General features: G+C 29.7%; 2 protein-coding genes and 1 pseudogene across 2 annotated transcripts, besides 6 other annotated features; 2 read left to right on the top strand and 1 right to left on the bottom strand.

Moving 5' to 3' along the window:
• The first annotated feature begins 582 nt into the window (after positions 1-582).
• Positions 583-603: a microsatellite.
• Positions 604-1,064: 461 nt separating this feature from the next.
• Positions 1,065-1,091: a microsatellite.
• A 127-nt stretch (positions 1,092-1,218) lies between these two features.
• On the bottom strand, positions 1,219-2,617 carry PVX_086860 (variable surface protein Vir24-related; the record flags this gene model as incomplete). Its single annotated transcript, XM_001608267.1, has 2 exons — positions 1,219-2,541; positions 2,597-2,617. 2 exons carry the CDS (start codon positions 2,615-2,617, stop codon positions 1,219-1,221), a joined length of 1,344 nt encoding a protein of 447 aa, XP_001608317.1.
• A 7,646-nt stretch (positions 2,618-10,263) lies between these two features.
• Positions 10,264-10,299: a microsatellite.
• Positions 10,279-12,548, top strand: PVX_086865 (hypothetical protein; the record flags this gene model as incomplete). The annotated part of the gene is made up of 4 exons (XM_001608268.1): positions 10,279-10,455; positions 10,634-11,377; positions 11,522-12,302; positions 12,520-12,548. 4 exons carry the CDS (start codon positions 10,279-10,281, stop codon positions 12,546-12,548), a joined length of 1,731 nt encoding a protein of 576 aa, XP_001608318.1.
• Positions 10,306-10,352: a microsatellite.
• Positions 11,189-11,230: a microsatellite.
• Positions 12,549-15,107: 2,559 nt separating the features above from the next.
• PVX_086870 lies at positions 15,108-16,327 on the top strand (annotated as a pseudogene).
• Positions 16,328-16,361: 34 nt separating this feature from the next.
• Positions 16,362-16,472: a microsatellite.
• The last annotated feature ends 2,261 nt before the right edge of the window (positions 16,473-18,733 follow it).

Raw genomic sequence — 18,733 nt, 5'->3', positions numbered from 1 at the left:
GGTATGCATTTAAGAGGTCATTCGAAAAGGTAGTGCATTTTACGAACATGACGAAACCATCTAATGAAGAGCGCTCCATTAATTTGGCGTTAACCAAATGTGTAATCATATGGGACCTTATAAAAAGCATCATCCTTACGTAAGGCACATCCCATTTACTCTATTATAACAGCATTTTGATACATGAAATTTAGGTCCCGTTTCGTCCCAATAGGGGTCAAAAAAGTAGTAACTGTGTCGAAGCGAAGTCTACATTTTGACGCTGCATAAACAAAACTAATCACTTCGAACTCACCTTGAAATGTGTTTATTACGAAGAAAGAGTAACTTTCCATGTGATAAAAACTAATTTGGGGGAGCAGCGCGAACACTTTATTCCGCTGAATACAGCATTGTGCTGCTTTATCTACGCACGAATGCTATACATTACTCCGAAACTTCAAACCGAGGTGGGGCAATTTATTAACTACCACATAGTACGTCTCCTTATGAGAAATGGGACACCCCCGCTACTTCAAAGAGGTGTGCTACTTAAATGTCTAAAATGTAAATGAGCAGCCACCATATCTGCGCAATTTGTGGCACACTAAAGCTGTAGCAAATTGTTTAATTAACAAAACCAATTTTATCATAAACAAATAAATGGGGAAACATAAAATTACACCCTTCGACATAAACATTTGAGGAATGAAAACGAAATATGCTACACAGAAAAGTAATTCAATTGTGACGTAAAAAAAAGAAAATTAAATAATTATTCTAAAATTACAAAAAAATGTATTTACACAAATGAAGGGGAAGATAAGGAGAGATTCTTTTTTTTTTTGAGTGCTTCATAACTTTTTCGTACACTTAATATAATTACGGAAAAAACTTAGACAGTAATGCACTTTTCTAACGTCATTCTTAGCGATTCCCACGCAGTGCTAAATTAGTGCCAAGTATTGTACACAGGTTGATACACTAAACCCGCTCCTCCGTTGAGCAAATTGGCATCACCATACTGTGACGCATTCCTTAACAATTCATGCCCAAATCCTTCCTGAAGATAATACATATTTTTTCTTCTATCAAATTTCTTCCTGCCGAAAACATGTCCCAAGGGTGTAAACTAACGGGCAAGGAAAAATTTCAAAATGTAAAAATAGTGTGACTAATTTTTGCATAAACAATTTTGCGCAAAAAGAAGGGAAATAATAACGTAAAAGTGTTTACACCTTAGAACCTATTTTTTCTTACCTTATAGAAAAGGAAAAACATCAAAGATGCTGCCACTGTTAATCCTGTTCCTGAGGCAATGCGGGAAAATCCATCGTCCAGTAGGTTCATTTCGTGTTCTGAATTGAAATATGGAAAATCGTTATCAAAAGTTGGGACGCTCCTTTCAAGATCTTTCTTTGTTTTTACCACTTCTTTAAGGACCTCATGTTCTCGTTTCTCTTCTTTCGGTTTGCATAATCCCCATTGGTCTTTTATTTGATTGGGCAAACAAGTAACTTCCCTTTCGCTCGCATACTCCTTACGTACAGTTGGTACAACTTCAGCAAATAGCGACACTGGTTCTTCCGGTTCGGAACCCTCTGCATTTTCTTCCACGTCCTCTGCCTTTGCCTCTGCCTCTTCCACTTGCTTTACTTTCGGTTCAACTTTTATGTCGGTGACTTCCTGGTGCGTTGTCAAGTCAACTACCCGCACGTGCTGCCCTAAATCTGCCTTTTGCTCCCCCCTATTAACAGTTTCTCCTTCCTGTGGACGCACCTGATACTCTGGAATTATGCACTTATATCCTAGCTCATTTCCCCTGTCGTCTTTGGTATAAATGCATCTTCCGTGCTTAATTATTATGCTATTGTCTAATTGTAATTTTGGAGGTTTTTCTTCTTGAACTACATGATCTGAAGGTTCTACTAACGATTTATCGTAACACTTTAAGTAGCTTAAAAGTATATAAGGCCTCTTCTCTTTGTCGCAGTCAAAATATTTGTGACAGTTCTCATCAACCCAAATGCAGCAGTCCGATTCCTTTTCAAAATATGTGCTATTCATCTCAGTAACATACTGTGAATACAAATTGCAGTCTTCATTATAATAGCTAAATTTCTTCTTAATGTGGTTAAAATTTTTAAAATAATCATGTAATTCTTTCTCTTTTTTCCAGTCATCTAAGATGCCATGAAAGTAGCAATGACAATGGTAAGTAGATGACTCCCTGTTAATTCTCTCACCCACTTTACGAATTTCATTAAAAACAGGAATGTCATAAGGGTTATCTTTTTTGTTTTTGTGCCTTTTCCATATTTCGTGAAATATCCAATAGTTCAAATGCAAACAGCGATTTTTTTTCCCTGCATCCGCTTCCGAATTTACCTGTTTTAAATTCCTTACAAACTTAGTGCAAAAGTCGTTAACCCATTCTTTGCCAAAAGCATATCTTTTCACCGCTTCGCAATAATTTTCATAATAGCCTTTTTTGCCTGGCTCCACATCTTCATAGAAACCTTTATACAAATCATAGGAAGGTAGCGTTTTTAAAACATCTTCCTAAAATGAACAAAAAAAACATTAATTAAATGTATCCTCCAAAATTTTCTCTCACTGTGTAGAACTTTTTGGTCATGTCTAACTTGCACTATGACTCTCGGTTATAAATTCTTTCTTTAAAGGATAACAAATGCGAACCAGTTTTCTTCCCATTGTGAGGTGCCATCTATTTTGACTTGCACACAATCGAGAGAATGCAAATTGTTTGCCTAAAAATGTCTACACGTCGAGACAGTAGTAGACCTCGCTTTGTTGATAATCCGTGCATACTGCTGTTCCAGTGTAATGGCCACAAACGAATACTTAAAAATACTCTCCTATGGCAGTTTGGTACTAGTAGTGGTACTATAAATACTACACAGAAGAAAAGTTTTACGCCGGAAAAAGGGCAAAACGATAATTGGAGTGTAACAATAGGGGAAAAACTTTAACACGGCATGTCATCCCAAAAAATTGCGCATTTTTATAAGAATCCTACACAATATCACTAATAGCGCTTTATAGACGAAATTGTTTCTAATGTGCCCACATATAACCTATTTATGTGTAACTATGAGATAGTCTTCAAAGGTAAAATGCATTTTACGAAGAAATAGTGAACATATTTATTTATATATCACTGCTTTGTTTTGAAAAAGGGTGAGCTTTGCGCTTAAATTAATCTATGCGTTTTTGTTTTTGTTTTTTTTTGTGTATTAACAATGCGCAATATGCTTGCACACTGCACAAAATAACATGCAAATGAAGGTTTGAAAGAATACCTTATTTGACGAATAAAGCATTTTAGCTAAATAAAAAATGTTTTATAATTTGACACCTGAGGAATTTCTCCTAAATCTGCATCATCCAGACTTGATGAAAATTAAAATTTTTTTTTTTTTTTGCACAGGGAAAATATAATAGCGGTCCTACACTATGTAGAGCTTCCAAATTAACGTTGATAAATGTACCAACACGCAAATAGGAAAAAGTTACACATTTCAAAGGAACACTTGGTAAATGGTCAAATTTGTTATTCTTGAATGCCGGAAATATGGAGATAATTTTTTTTTTTTCAAGTACAAATTTATATAAACACACTCCCAAAACGTACATAAAACTTCCTCACCATATGAGAGATATTATTATAAAATTCGTCTAATTTTTCTGACATATAGGAACCACGATGCAAGCCACATCCAAATGTTCCTGCGTTGTACATTTCTTTGTCTTTCCTTTTCTTCCTCACCACATCGCGGCAATAACACATTACACAAGAAAAACGTAATATGATAAAAAAAATAGTTCCTATATTTTTAAACATACTTCTGATAAATCGGGAGCCAGTGTATGCCATCACATTCTGCCATAAAGACACAGCCGAATTGTCTTATTTTACCACCATAAGGTTCTTCATGCTTAATCAATTACACGTTGCTCTATATTTTAAAATAACGCATTAAGGTAGTGAGTACATATGCCTTTTGTTGCGCTATCCTACTGTGATGGAGATAACTTTTACCGATAACATGTGCCAAAATACATTTTTGCTTTTCCTTAAAGCGCGAAAAAGTGAATAATGAATAAGCATTTTAGTAGCAATCATCTTGGCGATGGCCTATAATTTTAGCTACAAAACAAACTGACATGACGATTCTGCAAAGCCTCATTTCTAACGGAACATAATCCATTGGGGAATCCTCTCATAAGCATCCTGCGATGCTAATAAAAATATATTAAAAAAAAAATATAAATTAGTACTCATTTCGTTCTACATGCGCGTATATTTTCGCATATCTTTACACATTTAATGAATAGAATTGTACTGACGATCTGCAAGAAAAAGAAGAAAATTTCTCTTTTTTCGTCCTTAAATATGATCTACATTTTTTGTGCTATAATTGCATATGTTTTTACCAAAATATGAAACTTATTAGTTATAGCAGGAGGTGGTACTTTATAAGCCCTCTTATTTGACCTGTTCTACTAAAATAGTTGTGTGCAAAAAAATATAAGGCATTTATTTTTCTTTGTTACTTCGCCATTTTTCGAAAAAACAGCATTGCTATATCTTCGAATTTATACGAAGTAAAAATGTATAAGTAAAACATGAAAGGATACGAATAAACACCACGACGTTGCAACATTCCTTTTAATCTTCATTTTGGAATATGCGGAAAACGACATAAATGTTATGGGTGTTTTTTTCTACATGTAGTACAAGCTACTTATGTTGTATTGTCACTTTTTAGATTATTTTTTTTACACTGTTTGGTATGCAAAAAATACATACGTCTCCACACTTTTCATATTTTAAAATATTTTTATCTGTACTTTTTTTGAACAATTTTTTTGTTAAAAAGATGTACACGCTAAGTTATAGAGAGTGTAATAAAAAGCAACGTTTTAAATTATTCTTAACCTACGTTTTTAAATGGAAAGAAATGCAGAATATAAATTCTATGTTGTAATATTTTTAGCATTTTTTTTGAATGATACTACTATCGATTAGAAAAGTTATCATAAGATCTATTTTATATGTAAAAAAAAAAAAAAAGTACAGCTAGGATGATCTTATAATGAGCGCCATTTTTTTGTGCAATGCAAAGCATGTTTTTCTATAAAGCGCAAACTCCTACTTTTGCTAATTTTCTTTTAATTTTTATTTAAAATTGTGCAGATATATTTTACTAAGGAGGGACACACTCCCTCTTTGGTGTAAAAATTTTAACGAAACAGAAGCTGCTACTTAGTATTGTGCTATTATAATTCTCAGAAACAGATAATTGCTGGCGAAAAAGACATATTGCTGATTTTTGTGAGCAAGCATATATATATATGTATATATGTGTATACCTAATAACGTTCACAAAAGAGATAGAACATAATTAAACAATTATCTCAACGAAAATTAGAAAATGCACCTCTTTACTTTAAAAAAAAACTTGCCTGTTGCTTGACAGATCATCCGAGTTGCACAGTTTGTGAGCAAATGAAAATTCTGAGGAACAATATCAACGCATCACACTTTTATGATTTACTAAATTTATTATAATATTAATTTTTATTTTTATTTTTTTAAGAACCATGTTCATACCTACAATTAATAGTACCAATTCAATTTGAACTTAATTTAAGGAAATATCCTACCAAGAAGAATCTGCTAAAACTTATGAGTCACTCTTAAAACAGAGATAATATGTTAATCCTACACAGTTTTCGTGTATAATTAATTGTTCATTAATAAGATAAAAGTTCTTTTCATTCGTATACCCCAAGGCAGAATGGGTAAAGGGTCCGAAATAATAAATAACGTAAAACATTATTTTTTTGCTAATTGTTTTTCTACATTTCTGCTTTACATTTTTTGTTTAATAAAATAATTGAGGATTTTAAATGGACATTTACATGTCTATATATCTTCTTAATTTTTAGTATTCGGGCTTGGATACGTCATTTTCTAATATGTATGCGAAATATAATAATGAAGTTGGTGATGATTCTTATAAAACAGAATGTGCGTCCTTTGTGAGTACTGGTGGTGTTCATAAAAATAACAATGTTATTTTTTGTAAAAAACTTTTACGAAATACATCCTCTTTCGATAATTTGGGAGCCGAAATTTTATCAGATAAAAGTAAACGTTGCAGCTATTTGAACATTTGGCTAAACGATCAAATAGTAAATAACAACATTGCTTGTAATGTTGTTGATGGCATTTTATCTAAATCGGACGGAAGATATAAAGAGCACTGTGAATTAAACAAATATAAAGATGATAATTCATATGTTCCTATTAGTGATTTAAGCATTATGAATATTTTATATCTTTTCTCTGAAAATATAAATACTATTAATTCACTCCTGCAAAATGTAAATAAACCAACAGAATTTAGTAAGGGGAAAGATTATCTAAAGAAATTTACTGATATATATAACGATAATATAAAGGAATGTCTACGTGATAAAGGACCTAGGATGTGTCAAGCATTAAATGATTTTCGTATTTCATACGAAAAAAATGTGTTACAGGAATACCAAGGCATAAAAGAAAATTTGCCAGCCTTATGCACAGTTCCAAGCGTAGATGGAAAAGCAGTTAATTCAAAACATATATGTGGAAAAGACCCCGAGGAAATAGAGAATGACGTTCTTGATACACTAACTTCAAGACCAGTTGTAATTCCAGGTACAATTTTGGGAGCAATGGGGACTGTCATTTCCATTACATCTATATTGTATAAGGTGATACCGCATTGCAATAAAAAATATTACATTTTATGAAAATTATAAAATCAGATTTGCATAAAAAATGGATGCAATAATGTTATTATTTTGTTAAAATGTAATTTCTTTTTTTTTTCTTTAATGCTAGTATACGTCCTTTGGTCCATGGATGCGCCAACGTATAGGAGGCAAAAGAAGGGAAATAAACACTCCCCAAAAAGGTCATCAATTTGTGTATAACTCTGACGCGAATAAAGTGCATCCCAATAAGAGCACATATCGCATGAAATACCACCCTAAAAAAATGTAGTGACATTGTTTAACCCACATTGCGACTATTTCGCTTCTCAAAGTTTGCCTCATGATAAAAGAAGAAACCAAAATGTTATTTAATATACAAAAAAAAGACACCCACGAGAGTTCAATTTGTAAGTAAGGCCTATCACTATAACACTGCAGCAGTATCGAATCTATTTCCCCATAAAAAAATACACACACTAATTAGCCGTTGAAGAAATTAAATCGAAATTACAACCAAATGATGCTTATATTTCTTTGCTAACATTTAAACATACGAAAGATAGCAAATAGACGTGATATATACATGTTACAAATTGTCTCTACTATGAATAAATAGGCTACTTTGCTGCCTAAATAAATAAACCACCCAGGGAGCACATCAAATTATCAGTTACTAAAATTGATAAGCGCTTTATAAATAACATCGTATATTGTCACCAATTCGATAGCATATTTTTTTCTGTCACCTTTTCCACCTATGAGTGTCTCTCATAATATTAAAATAGGGATAACAAAAAAAGTTGCCACTGCAGTAAATGCAATAATTTTTCCTAGTAAATCCAATTTGTGCCATACATTTATGTATGCTAATTTTAAAAAAATTTTTTTTCACCCATCCGGAGAAAATTTTACTATAATGTTAAGCGACGAATATTTTTTTTTGCATATTTATTTGTTTATTTATTTTGCCATTATTACTTTCACATGGCTCATTTTTATCATAATTGCAAAATTATAAAACGAGGCTTCATTAGCTACTTTTGTCTATTTGATAAAGTTATATTTTACTGCATCAGTTAAATGGCCTCTTTTCCGAATAGTTCGTCGCGCACGTTTGTTCCTTATTTTAATGCGATGAGGTTATTCTCCCCCAGTTTCATACGTTATCAGAAGATAGCAAATTTAATAAATACGTGATAATTATATTTTTAGGTGTCTTCTCTTCCTTTCACATGTCAAGAAATGTAAGAGGCCATTTTATAATTATAAATTATTCTGTAATTTTTAAATGCCGCTACACTAATTTATCAATTTTTTCAGCACAGAAGCTTTTATATTTACAATTGGATTTTCATTTGTTACAATTACCACATCGTATTATTTCTCCACATTTCGAATAAATGAAATAGTTTTGTTGCAAGTGGGATTGTAAAAAAAATATGCACATTTAAAAAATAGCAATGTAGAAATTTGTAGCATGTTTTTTTTTGAGAAGCCCAGGAATTAAATTAAACGTGAAACTGCGTTGCATAGCGAAAATGTCCTTCCCTTTTTATAAACACATTTTCACCAATTCTGAAATTTTTAGAAGATTCTTTTTCTGCTTAATGTGTGATTTTATTTTTGATATTTTAAAAGTAATTATTTATTTTTCGTTGCCTTATTTTTTTATTTTTTTTTTGTCTTACATTGAATAATTTTTTTTGTATAAAAGATTACATGCGTTATAAAAAAGTACTCTTTAAATTTGGCATGTATTCCTTTACGTTCCATAAATATAAGCAATTCTAACTTACGTTTGTTTTACTTATTAGAGGTAACATATGAATTAAATGCTTTAAAAAAAAGTTACATTACAGTTATTTTTATATTCTTCTCTCGATATGTGCTTTTAACATCATTTGTGTAAAATTTTGCTCTTGTGCATCACATTAGCGAAACATTAACATCGAATTGAAGGAAATTCCCTTATTACATCGTTACTCTTATTACCTCGTTAAAAGATGTAAAAGCGCTGAAGGAACCTTTCTGCAACAATGAAAAGTGCTCATTTTTTAAAATAGCTCAATGGTAATTGGCATAAATTTATATCGTATATTATTTTTTACCTTATCCAAAAATGACCCTTTTAAAATTATTATATTGGGCTCCTAATCTGTGTTCACATTTGTCACTTGCATAATATGACATTTTGCAGCATCTATAATTTCGTATTCTTAAAAAGTCCGATACATCCAACTTGGAAAAAATACCCATGACACATTTGCAAAATTGCGCCTTAAAGTACGACGTGACAATAATTATACACTGTGCTGAACAGCCTACTCAATTTTGTTTCTATAGCATGAGTAAAACCTTTAACGAGAGCTATTACCTTTGAATGTATTGCTTTGAAAAGGTGTATATTCTACATGGCTACACACTAGCATAATTGCGTAACAACGGGGCACACAAAAATTTAACTAACCAAAAAAGTTACGCATAGTATTACATTCTTCACTATTTTAGAAAAACAATGATTATTTTTTATAACCAAGGATATATTTACCATGTGATGCTAACAACGATACCGTAGTGAGAGCCACAAAATTGAATTAAACAGCAGTCATTAGTATCAATTACACATTTACATTTTGTCAGTTGCAAAATGTGTTAAATTAATTTTGGGCACATTTTTCAATCATAACTTGCATATGTAAGTAATTTTATATTATTATACGTTTTTACTTTTTTAAATTAATATGGATGAAGATATTGAGAAAGAAACATTTAAACTGTTGGAAGAGAGGGTACATTTTCAAACTTTGCAAAAATTGCTATTTATACATTTTTATATTAATATTATCAGTCTTCCTTAACATGGTATAAGAATCATTTCATAAAATGAAAAGAAATTTATCAATAAATTTCTATTTCTTTTCGTAGAATAAATCTTTGATGAAATCAAAAGCGTACTCGCAGTATAAACTATTTAGTCAGATAAAATTTAGTAAAGATAAATATGAGATATGCGATGATACAAAAGATGAGCGTAAAAAACCTAGTAAAATGAACTCGAACACCATTCAACTTTGTCATAATATGGAACACATATTCACAAATATTACTGTTTTATGTCAACCGTTTGAAGCTCTTGGTATCAAATGTTGTGAATATTTGTTATATTGGTTGTATGGGCAAGTAAGTAATGGGGAATACGATTTATTTAATATTCATTGGCTTTACTATAAATTTCATATGTTATTGGAAAAAAAGACCTTGCATCGTAATATGGATATTAAATGTAGTGCAGAATTTTTGAGAATACTAAATAGGAAATTACTAAAACATAAAAAAGCACTTTATGACTTTTTAGATCATTATGACATTATAAAAGAGGAACTGAAGGATAGCACTACTACAAAGGCTAATAAAATTCAATATTGCAAATACATAGGTTATATTTTTCATTTATTTGAAAATATGCTAATGGATCGTAATTCACAATCAGTTCAGGCATATAGACATGAAATGGAGAACTTTAAGGCTAAAATTATTGATGAAGATTTAGATTTTATTAAAAAATCATGTGACGCTGATTCGCAGAAATCCATGTTCAGAATAGATAAAAAAACGTTACTCACTTTAATTAATGAGCAATTAAAAGATGTCAAAACAACAGATGTGTCATTTAGGAATAAACATTTAGTAAGTGTAAGAGAAACTAATGGAAAAACGCGTATATTCTCATTCTTTATTAAAAAATATATTTTTTTTTAACCATTTATCTAAATGCCTTAGTGTTATTAATAATAAACTACGAATAGTTTAGAGGAAACATGTTTTTATATGTTCATATTTTATTATTTTTCTATTTATTTTTTAGTATGATATTTTTGGGGACATAGAATCTTATCAAAAATATGAGACTTCTGCTCAAGAAGAGAAGAATGATTATTTTAAAGCTTCGGAGAATTATTGTAAACCTGAAAAAGCAAATGGTGATGAAAATTACAATAAGATTAAAGATCTCTGTAAAGTGTTCGTACCATATTTTTTATATTTGACTTTTAAAAATGTTCAAAATGATCCTAGTGGAAGAAGACGTTTAGGATATTTGAATTACTGGTTAAACAAAAAATTAAAAAAAAAAAAAATTAGTGCTACTGATTTTATTAATGTCTTTAATGAAATCTTGGACAATAATTTTTCTGCCATTGACAATTACAATAAATTTAAAACTATAGTATACAATATTGATGAAGAAGTTATTGAAGAATTGGATCTGTTGTATAATTTGCACGATTATTATAATAAGATTATTACTAAATCAAGTGACGAAGGCAAATGTTCAGAATACAGCGGAAAGTTCATTAAACTTGTTGAAAAAGGCATTCAACAATGTTATGTAACAAAAAATAAAAATTTCTATATAGAACTATTGAGAATATGGTCCAGATATAATACTGAAAAAGATAAGCAGAAATTTTGTAATAATTTGCCCGAACCTCCCAAAATAGAAACGTTTCATCAAATAGAAAAGGCAGCATCTCTAACGGAAACTAGAGTATCGTGTAAAAAATATACAAGTAAAAGTTTAGATACTCTACAACATCGGAATCAAGAACATGTAAAAAATTTTTTTTTACTGAAATACATTTTGCAGTGGCTTAATTGAATGTTTCAGTTATGAGAAAAATACTAAAAGGTTATTTTAAACAGAAAATAAACCATTTATGTAATATTATACTTTTCCTTTTTTTTTTTATTTCAGGAAGATGTCTTAAAACAGTTATCTGCACATGAAATATATGATAAACTCAACAAGGTTACTTCTGATGTTAACACATGTGCTAAATACTGTGCGAATATAATTCATTCTACTGAAAAAATTGAAGATTTTAAAAATCTGTGCCCCATACTTGCAAGTAATATAAAAAACTTATCAGAAACCTTGAAAGACACAAATTTACCCTATGATCGTTGCACGTATTTGACTTATTGGGCGTATGAGAAAATAATAAATATATTTGACAGCAATACTAGACATGTTCATGACAAATCTGCTATTAACGCGCTTAACCAAGCAGTGTTCATGGCTAACAGTGAATTTCCTGCCAAAGATAAGTGTCTATTTTCTTTTACCGGCAATCTCTCCGATTGGAAAGATGAGAAACTTTTACACGATTATTTTAAAAACTACGACAAAATTGGGAAATGCGGCACATACACCAATGGTACTGATTGTAAATCGTATTGTGATTATCTTAAGCGCATCAGCGAATTGTATAGCAGCCATATCAACAAGTGCTGCTCTTGTTATATTTATCCGAAGCGCGTTTGTTCTGAGTTATGTCCAAAATATTTTAAGTGCGATATAGGTTATTTTCCAAGTGATCTCTTATATAATATTGGATGCAAAGTAAAAGAAGAAGAAGAAGAAGAAGAAGAAGGAAAAGAAGAGAACGAAAAATCTTACGAAACCGTGGAAGATATATTCAGAAACGTAACAGTTGATCTTGATGTTATCAACAGGAGCCACATCGAAAAGCCATGTAAAGGTTTAATATGCGATGCGTTTGATACTTTCGCGTTCTCCTCTTTTTTGTTCCTCGGAATTTTCTTTTCCCTTTTCGTCTTTTACAAAGTAACCACATTTTTAACTCTAAAGTGGAACAAAATTGTGCAACTATGTGTAAATCGCACTGCTTATAAATTATATTTCTCACCTAATTTTCACATCTCCGTGCTGCATTTTCACCCTTGTGCCAGTTCACTCCGCTGGGATCCTGGTTTCTTAGAAGACGAATGAGAAAAAGGGCGATCTCACAAAATGTTCAGAAAAGAAATCCCCAAGCAGTAAGTCGCAGACAATCACAACCCAACCGTGGAAGACCCCCAAATGAACGAATTCGTATAGCTTATCAGTCGGCGTAACTCTCCTTTTGAGAAGGTGACCGAGAATTATCACTCGAAGTAAATTCATCATGAAACTTGCACGAGCGTTAACATGTAAGAAGAATGATCAAAGCGAAATCCATTTAAAAGACACGTCTATCTCTCAAGTTTTAGTCTCAATTTTGTATTCTTCCCAATGGAAAAGCTAAAATAGGGCTCCCATTTTTTCTAATTAAAATGGAGTCCTTTTTTATTGTAGAATTGTTATTCTTACATTTGATCAGAGAGCAGTAAATCTAATGGATAAACGCTTGTAATTATTCCGCAGCAACAAAAATGAGTTATCATTTAATTTTCCCCTTCCAAGGGGTGAACAGTAAAGGGGGGTTCCGCATAACAATTCATGTGGCAGCACAAAGTATATACTACATAAATCATTTTAAACCCGAAGCAGTTTAGTATAACTTACCATGTGCGTGCGTCTATCAAAATGTACTTTTTCTGTATGATACGCACCATGGGAAGCACCACCTCTGTTCGTCACTTTTCACAGCGAAATAGGCTCATTTAATTATTACCAAATGAATGCTATTTCGTATTTGTTATTTTTTGAAAAATTAATATTTTTTTTTTTTGTTTTTTTTTGAATTGTCATACTAAAATTTGCGTACATTAATAAAGTGTTGTCTTGGTGTAAATAAGACCACATTTATGACGTGTCAGCATTTGTGACAGCAGGTAATTATTGTGTCCCTAATTACCGTAGTGTAAATTCCTGCATGCGCGGATTAATTTTTTTTTTTGTTTGTTTTTTAAACCTGTATAATTAAAACAAGTCCATATTTAAACTCTGTCAATTTGGGAGCAACGCGTTAATCATACGTAATTATTAAAAATTATGAAACGCCGCGTAAAAATGTAAGAAAAAAATACACACAATTCTTATTGGACTAAAATTTAGCAGAAATGCTTCAGTGTAATGCCCTATTGCTCGAAATGGCACATTTTTATTAAAAAAAAAAAATAAAAAACTTCAAATTTAATCACACTAATTAACACATTTTATTTGTATCCAGTTGATAAAAGTGTGTACAGTTCGGAATTAAAAATTTCGCGATGAAGAAAATGCGATAAAGACATGTGAAAAATAACATTTAGGTATAAATTTGAGAAGCTTCATTAAAACAATAATTCCAAGCAACATGGGAATTACTAATTTTGCCATAATTTATTTTAACAAAATGGAAGAAGAAATAGGACTGGACATTCGTTTGAGCAGAAATAAATGCAATTACAAAAAGAAGTTTGGCTGTCACAAGGAAAAAGCTAGTTGGTACCAGAGTTTTATTAGCTAGTACTAACTAATTACTCCAAAATGTGTAAAACTGCTCCATCTCAAAATGGCTTACATCATAATTAAAATGTAGCGTGAAAAAATAAAAAATAAATATAACTTCCTTCCGAATACAATACACACAGTGTAAAATATGCAAACTTTTCGATGATATTTTTGTCCTGGAAATTGCAAAAAAGTTTCGCAATTATATTTGTATATATTTTTTTAACCTTATGTGATGATAAATTTGAATTTTGCTCATATTTTTTTAATTACATTAAGATTGTGCACAGATTGTTTCTGCCCAGTAATACGTACAATCATGTCAGAGGAATGAAGAAATAAAGGAATAAAAAAATACGCATGAATCGTCTAAGCTGTCAAGAAAAATGAGCTGAAGTTTTTTTCTTTCCATACTGCTACCCTGCAAAAGAGGTAAAAAATTGTTTTGTCATTATATAAAGCGTACCATTTACCAAATTGTTCCTAAAATAAAATTTCTGCGGAAATATCATCCATTTTGAAGTACTACGGATATATTTTAATAAAATAGTGTCTTCCTTTTTATCAATTTTAATTCGCCTCACAGTGTAAACTTAGAATAACGGGGAAGAAGACAAACTTCGGTCAATATTAATTCCAATTAAATCAAATGAGAGGTAAATTTTTTTATTCAGAAAAATTATGTAACCGTTTATGATCGATAAGTTTTGAGGACTATCCCCATGTTTCTGCTTAAAATGCGTAAACGGAAAATTGGACTCTTCATATATTGTACGAACATTAAAAATAAGTCATTCCGCTATACCATTAGCGAAAATGTGTGAGAGTTCACTTTTCTTCATATAAATGAAAAAGCATGTAATAATGTATTGCATTCCTCTTTCCAGCCAACAGTACATCTATTAAAATTGTAATTCCATTATCAATAAAATGATAACACTTATTTTAATTGTGTATGCAACGTACTGCTCAAAACGCGGTGAAGATTTCGTGAAATTTCTATAAATAAAAAAGAAAAAACGATAGATAACTTATTAACCATATTATGTGTCTATCTTTCATAAACAAATATATCTGAACTATTGTAACTATTTTACTTGTGGAGCAAATATCAATCTACACAATGACTCACAAAACAGAGGTAATAATTGCCTTTTATAGTTTCTACTGTGATGATTATATGCAGCACGTTGTTTCTTCGTTTCACCATCATAGAATTGAAGTAAAAAATTCTTCATGGAAATGCTTTTCCAAATATTTTTGTACTACAAAATATATATATATATATATATATATATATATATATATATATATATATATTTTTTTATTTTTTTTTATGTTAGTACAACTTTGTAAGTTCTTGTACCGAATATCAGAATGAATTAGATAAAGGTTCTGAGGATGGAAGTGGTATATTTGGTGAACACTGCCAATCGAGTGATTCAAAAGTTCATAATTACAGTAATTTTGATGTTACAAAGACTTGCCCAAAAGTTCTTGGATATTTAAATGAAATGGATGGCAGCCATGGTGATGACTATGGAATTAATGGTTGTAAATATTTATATTACTGGATTCATTATGATGCACCGAATGATAAAAAAAATAATGACCAAACCTTAGGTTATTACAAGGCCTTATTAGATGCCTATGATTACATTGGCAATAAATCTATATGAAAAAATCATATTAATTATATGAACAAGATATCACTTGAAAAAGTACATAAACTGATAACACTGTATCGTATTTTCAAAAAGGATGCGAAAAGTTCCGGTATTTGTAATTGTGATTGTGCATTGGAATGTTCTAAATTGCATAGTGAATATATAAAAGACTGTCCTAAAGGTAATGATGAAGATTTCTGTAATGAGTTGGAGAATTTTAAATATAAATATGATACAGATATGTTATCTGTAACTGATTGTAATACCGCACCTAAAACGTTACCTTCTGTGAAAGCGCTCGATCTAAATTTTATCATTACAACAACAGTGACCATAAAATTAGTAATATCTTTTTTTTTATTTATTTTGTTTAAGGTTAATAAATACATTTTTACATATACACTAAAATGATGCTACACTTTTGATTATGTATTTTCATGAAAACTAACTATCATGGAAATATTATGTTTTCACTGTATAACTTATTATTTACTTATTTTTTTTATATCAGTATACCGCACTTGGCCCACGTCTATTTCCTCGATTAAGGAGAAATAAGCGATTTAAAGAAAATGAAGTTAGAGAAACCCCAAAATTAGGACATATTTCCGAAAGGTCACGGAGTAAAGGCAGGAACAAATCATACAACATTGTGTACAATACAGCAGCACGGTGATCAGAAAATTACAGTGATATATAAAAATCAGCTTCACACAATTAAAAATGGCTGGTTGTAATATGCATATGTTTCATCGATTGCGCATGCAACATAACAATTAAATGAAACACTTGAAATTTGTTTGCCTTTTCGCATAATATTTACTCAGAATTTATCGCCAAAGTGATATATAGATTAAAAAGCGTAAAATGCTTTAAATAAACCTTTTTAACAAAAGGAAGCACCAGAAAAGAAATAAAATTATCCTTCTACATTGGAATAATGTTAACAAATGCTACGTAACATGTTATACTTTATATAAGCAGAGTTACATATAAAAGGAAAAATCAATACATTTAGAAAGGCATAATTGTCCAAATGCGTCTCCTTTTATGGAAAAGTAACCACAGTTAAAACTAATAATTAAATTAAAAAAAAATTAGTGGGAGATAAACGCTATAAATATTTACGAATATAAATAATCACTTTATTCGTTAAAAAAAAAGATAAACAATTCGGTAATTATATATTTTTAATTTTGTTTAATAAGCTTGAATACTAACCCTACTCTGTCCACTCACTCATTTGGTAAATGAAAAGTCTGCCACAAAATTGCACAGTTTTGTATCATAGTTTATCTTATAAATAATTTAAAATATTCATTGTTATGTATTTATTTAGCTAATACCCTACTATTTATTATTTGTGGTGTTTTTGTTTCCTCATTTTGCATTTATATTTTTTTGTGACTCACCAAATTTGATAAAACTCATCAGTAAGAAAAGAGCATTATTAATTATTGCATGCACATTTTGTAGACAAAAAATCTGTATTATTTTTTAAACCATGCAACCAAAAAATGAATCCATTTACGGTTAATTTATCTGTTTGTTTTTCACACAAAACGATCCAAATTTCAATCATTGTAAACCCTTATGGTGTATGTAGTACATAATTTAAATTGTAACAATTTATAAATATTCGCCCTACAATTAATGTTTATAATAATCAATTTGTTTACTCTACTTTAATTATTTTCCACTGAAAGAATGTGAATGTAAGATATAAAAAAGTGATATCGTTCTAACGTGATAAACCAATTACACATGTTGAAATAAAGATGGTAATCGATAATCGCTTTTTTTCAATTCCCACGTTTTATGTGGATCTTTTTCCTTACTATAATGCAAAAAAGACAGACATTTTTAAAAAAATGTAAAAATGCAGTGTACCTTCCAAAAAGACGCTAAATTAATGGCTTAAAAAATAAATTAATATTGTTTTATCATTTTTATATCATAAAAATGTTATTTTAAAAAATAAATATACATCCCAAGAATAAAAATAACTCTCGCAATTATTAAATGAATTATTTGCATGCGTACTTCATTAGAAAAATTAACCATGTCATAAAAATAAGAACCATAAAATGATTAACACTGCGTTTATATAATTCTGTAACTACTTTATCAAAATTAGCATTTTTCACAAGAATAAAATCACATAACATTATAAAAATGAAATATTAAATAATAATTTTGTACAACATTTGGACAAACTCTAGAGGATATAATAATTTTAAGTCTTAACATGCTCAAAACAGCTAATATTTAGAAAGAAATAAAATAATTAAACAATAAATAATAGTATAATTACATATGTAACTATAAATTAATAGCATTAATAACGAAATGTAATTAAATTCCTTTATTTATTCTAAATAATGATAATATTAGAAAAATTAGAGAGCCTTTTTTTACATAATATAACGAAATGTGAATTGTATAAAATAAACACCACACAGAGATGTGCTTATGCTAAATTGAATATATACGAATGTGTTTCGCGTTTGCTTCATTTACTTATATATATAGGAACAAATGGAAAAAAAAATTCGACTGCAAATTTTTTATGAAAAATCGTGCAAAAAATTTAATTAATAGAAAAATTTTACAATGCAAAATTATACTGCTAAAAAGTTTCAGTTAAAACGATAACTTAACTCTCATTAATTTGTATAATTTATTTTATAAAATTATTTTTTTTGTAGATTTAAATTAAAACATTTATTGTTTATCATTATTACAGTATTAAATTTTCAGAAGTGAAATCAATATGAGAAAATACGTTTTTTCTAGACTTCTACATAAATTAAGTAAAATCATTATACGATCACATATTTTCCTCAACATATGAATCATTACGTAGATATAAATTTTTTCATATTAAAAAAACTGATTATAATAGTTCATATTATCTGATTTATAATTATAACATAAAAAAATTATATAAAAGTTTTACTATATATTGTTCAAAAAAATCAAAAGTTAAGATGTATAGATAATAGTTAAATAGGATACAAATTAACGAAATATAGTTTCTACCTTTGATATAAAATTTTGGAGACAATAATATATCTTATTA

This window comes from Plasmodium vivax, chromosome 7, assembly GCF_000002415.2.
Source record: "Plasmodium vivax chromosome 7, whole genome shotgun sequence".
Lineage (NCBI taxonomy): Eukaryota > Apicomplexa > Aconoidasida > Haemosporida > Plasmodiidae > Plasmodium > Plasmodium vivax.
This window is presented reverse-complemented; position numbering and strand designations above follow the sequence as displayed.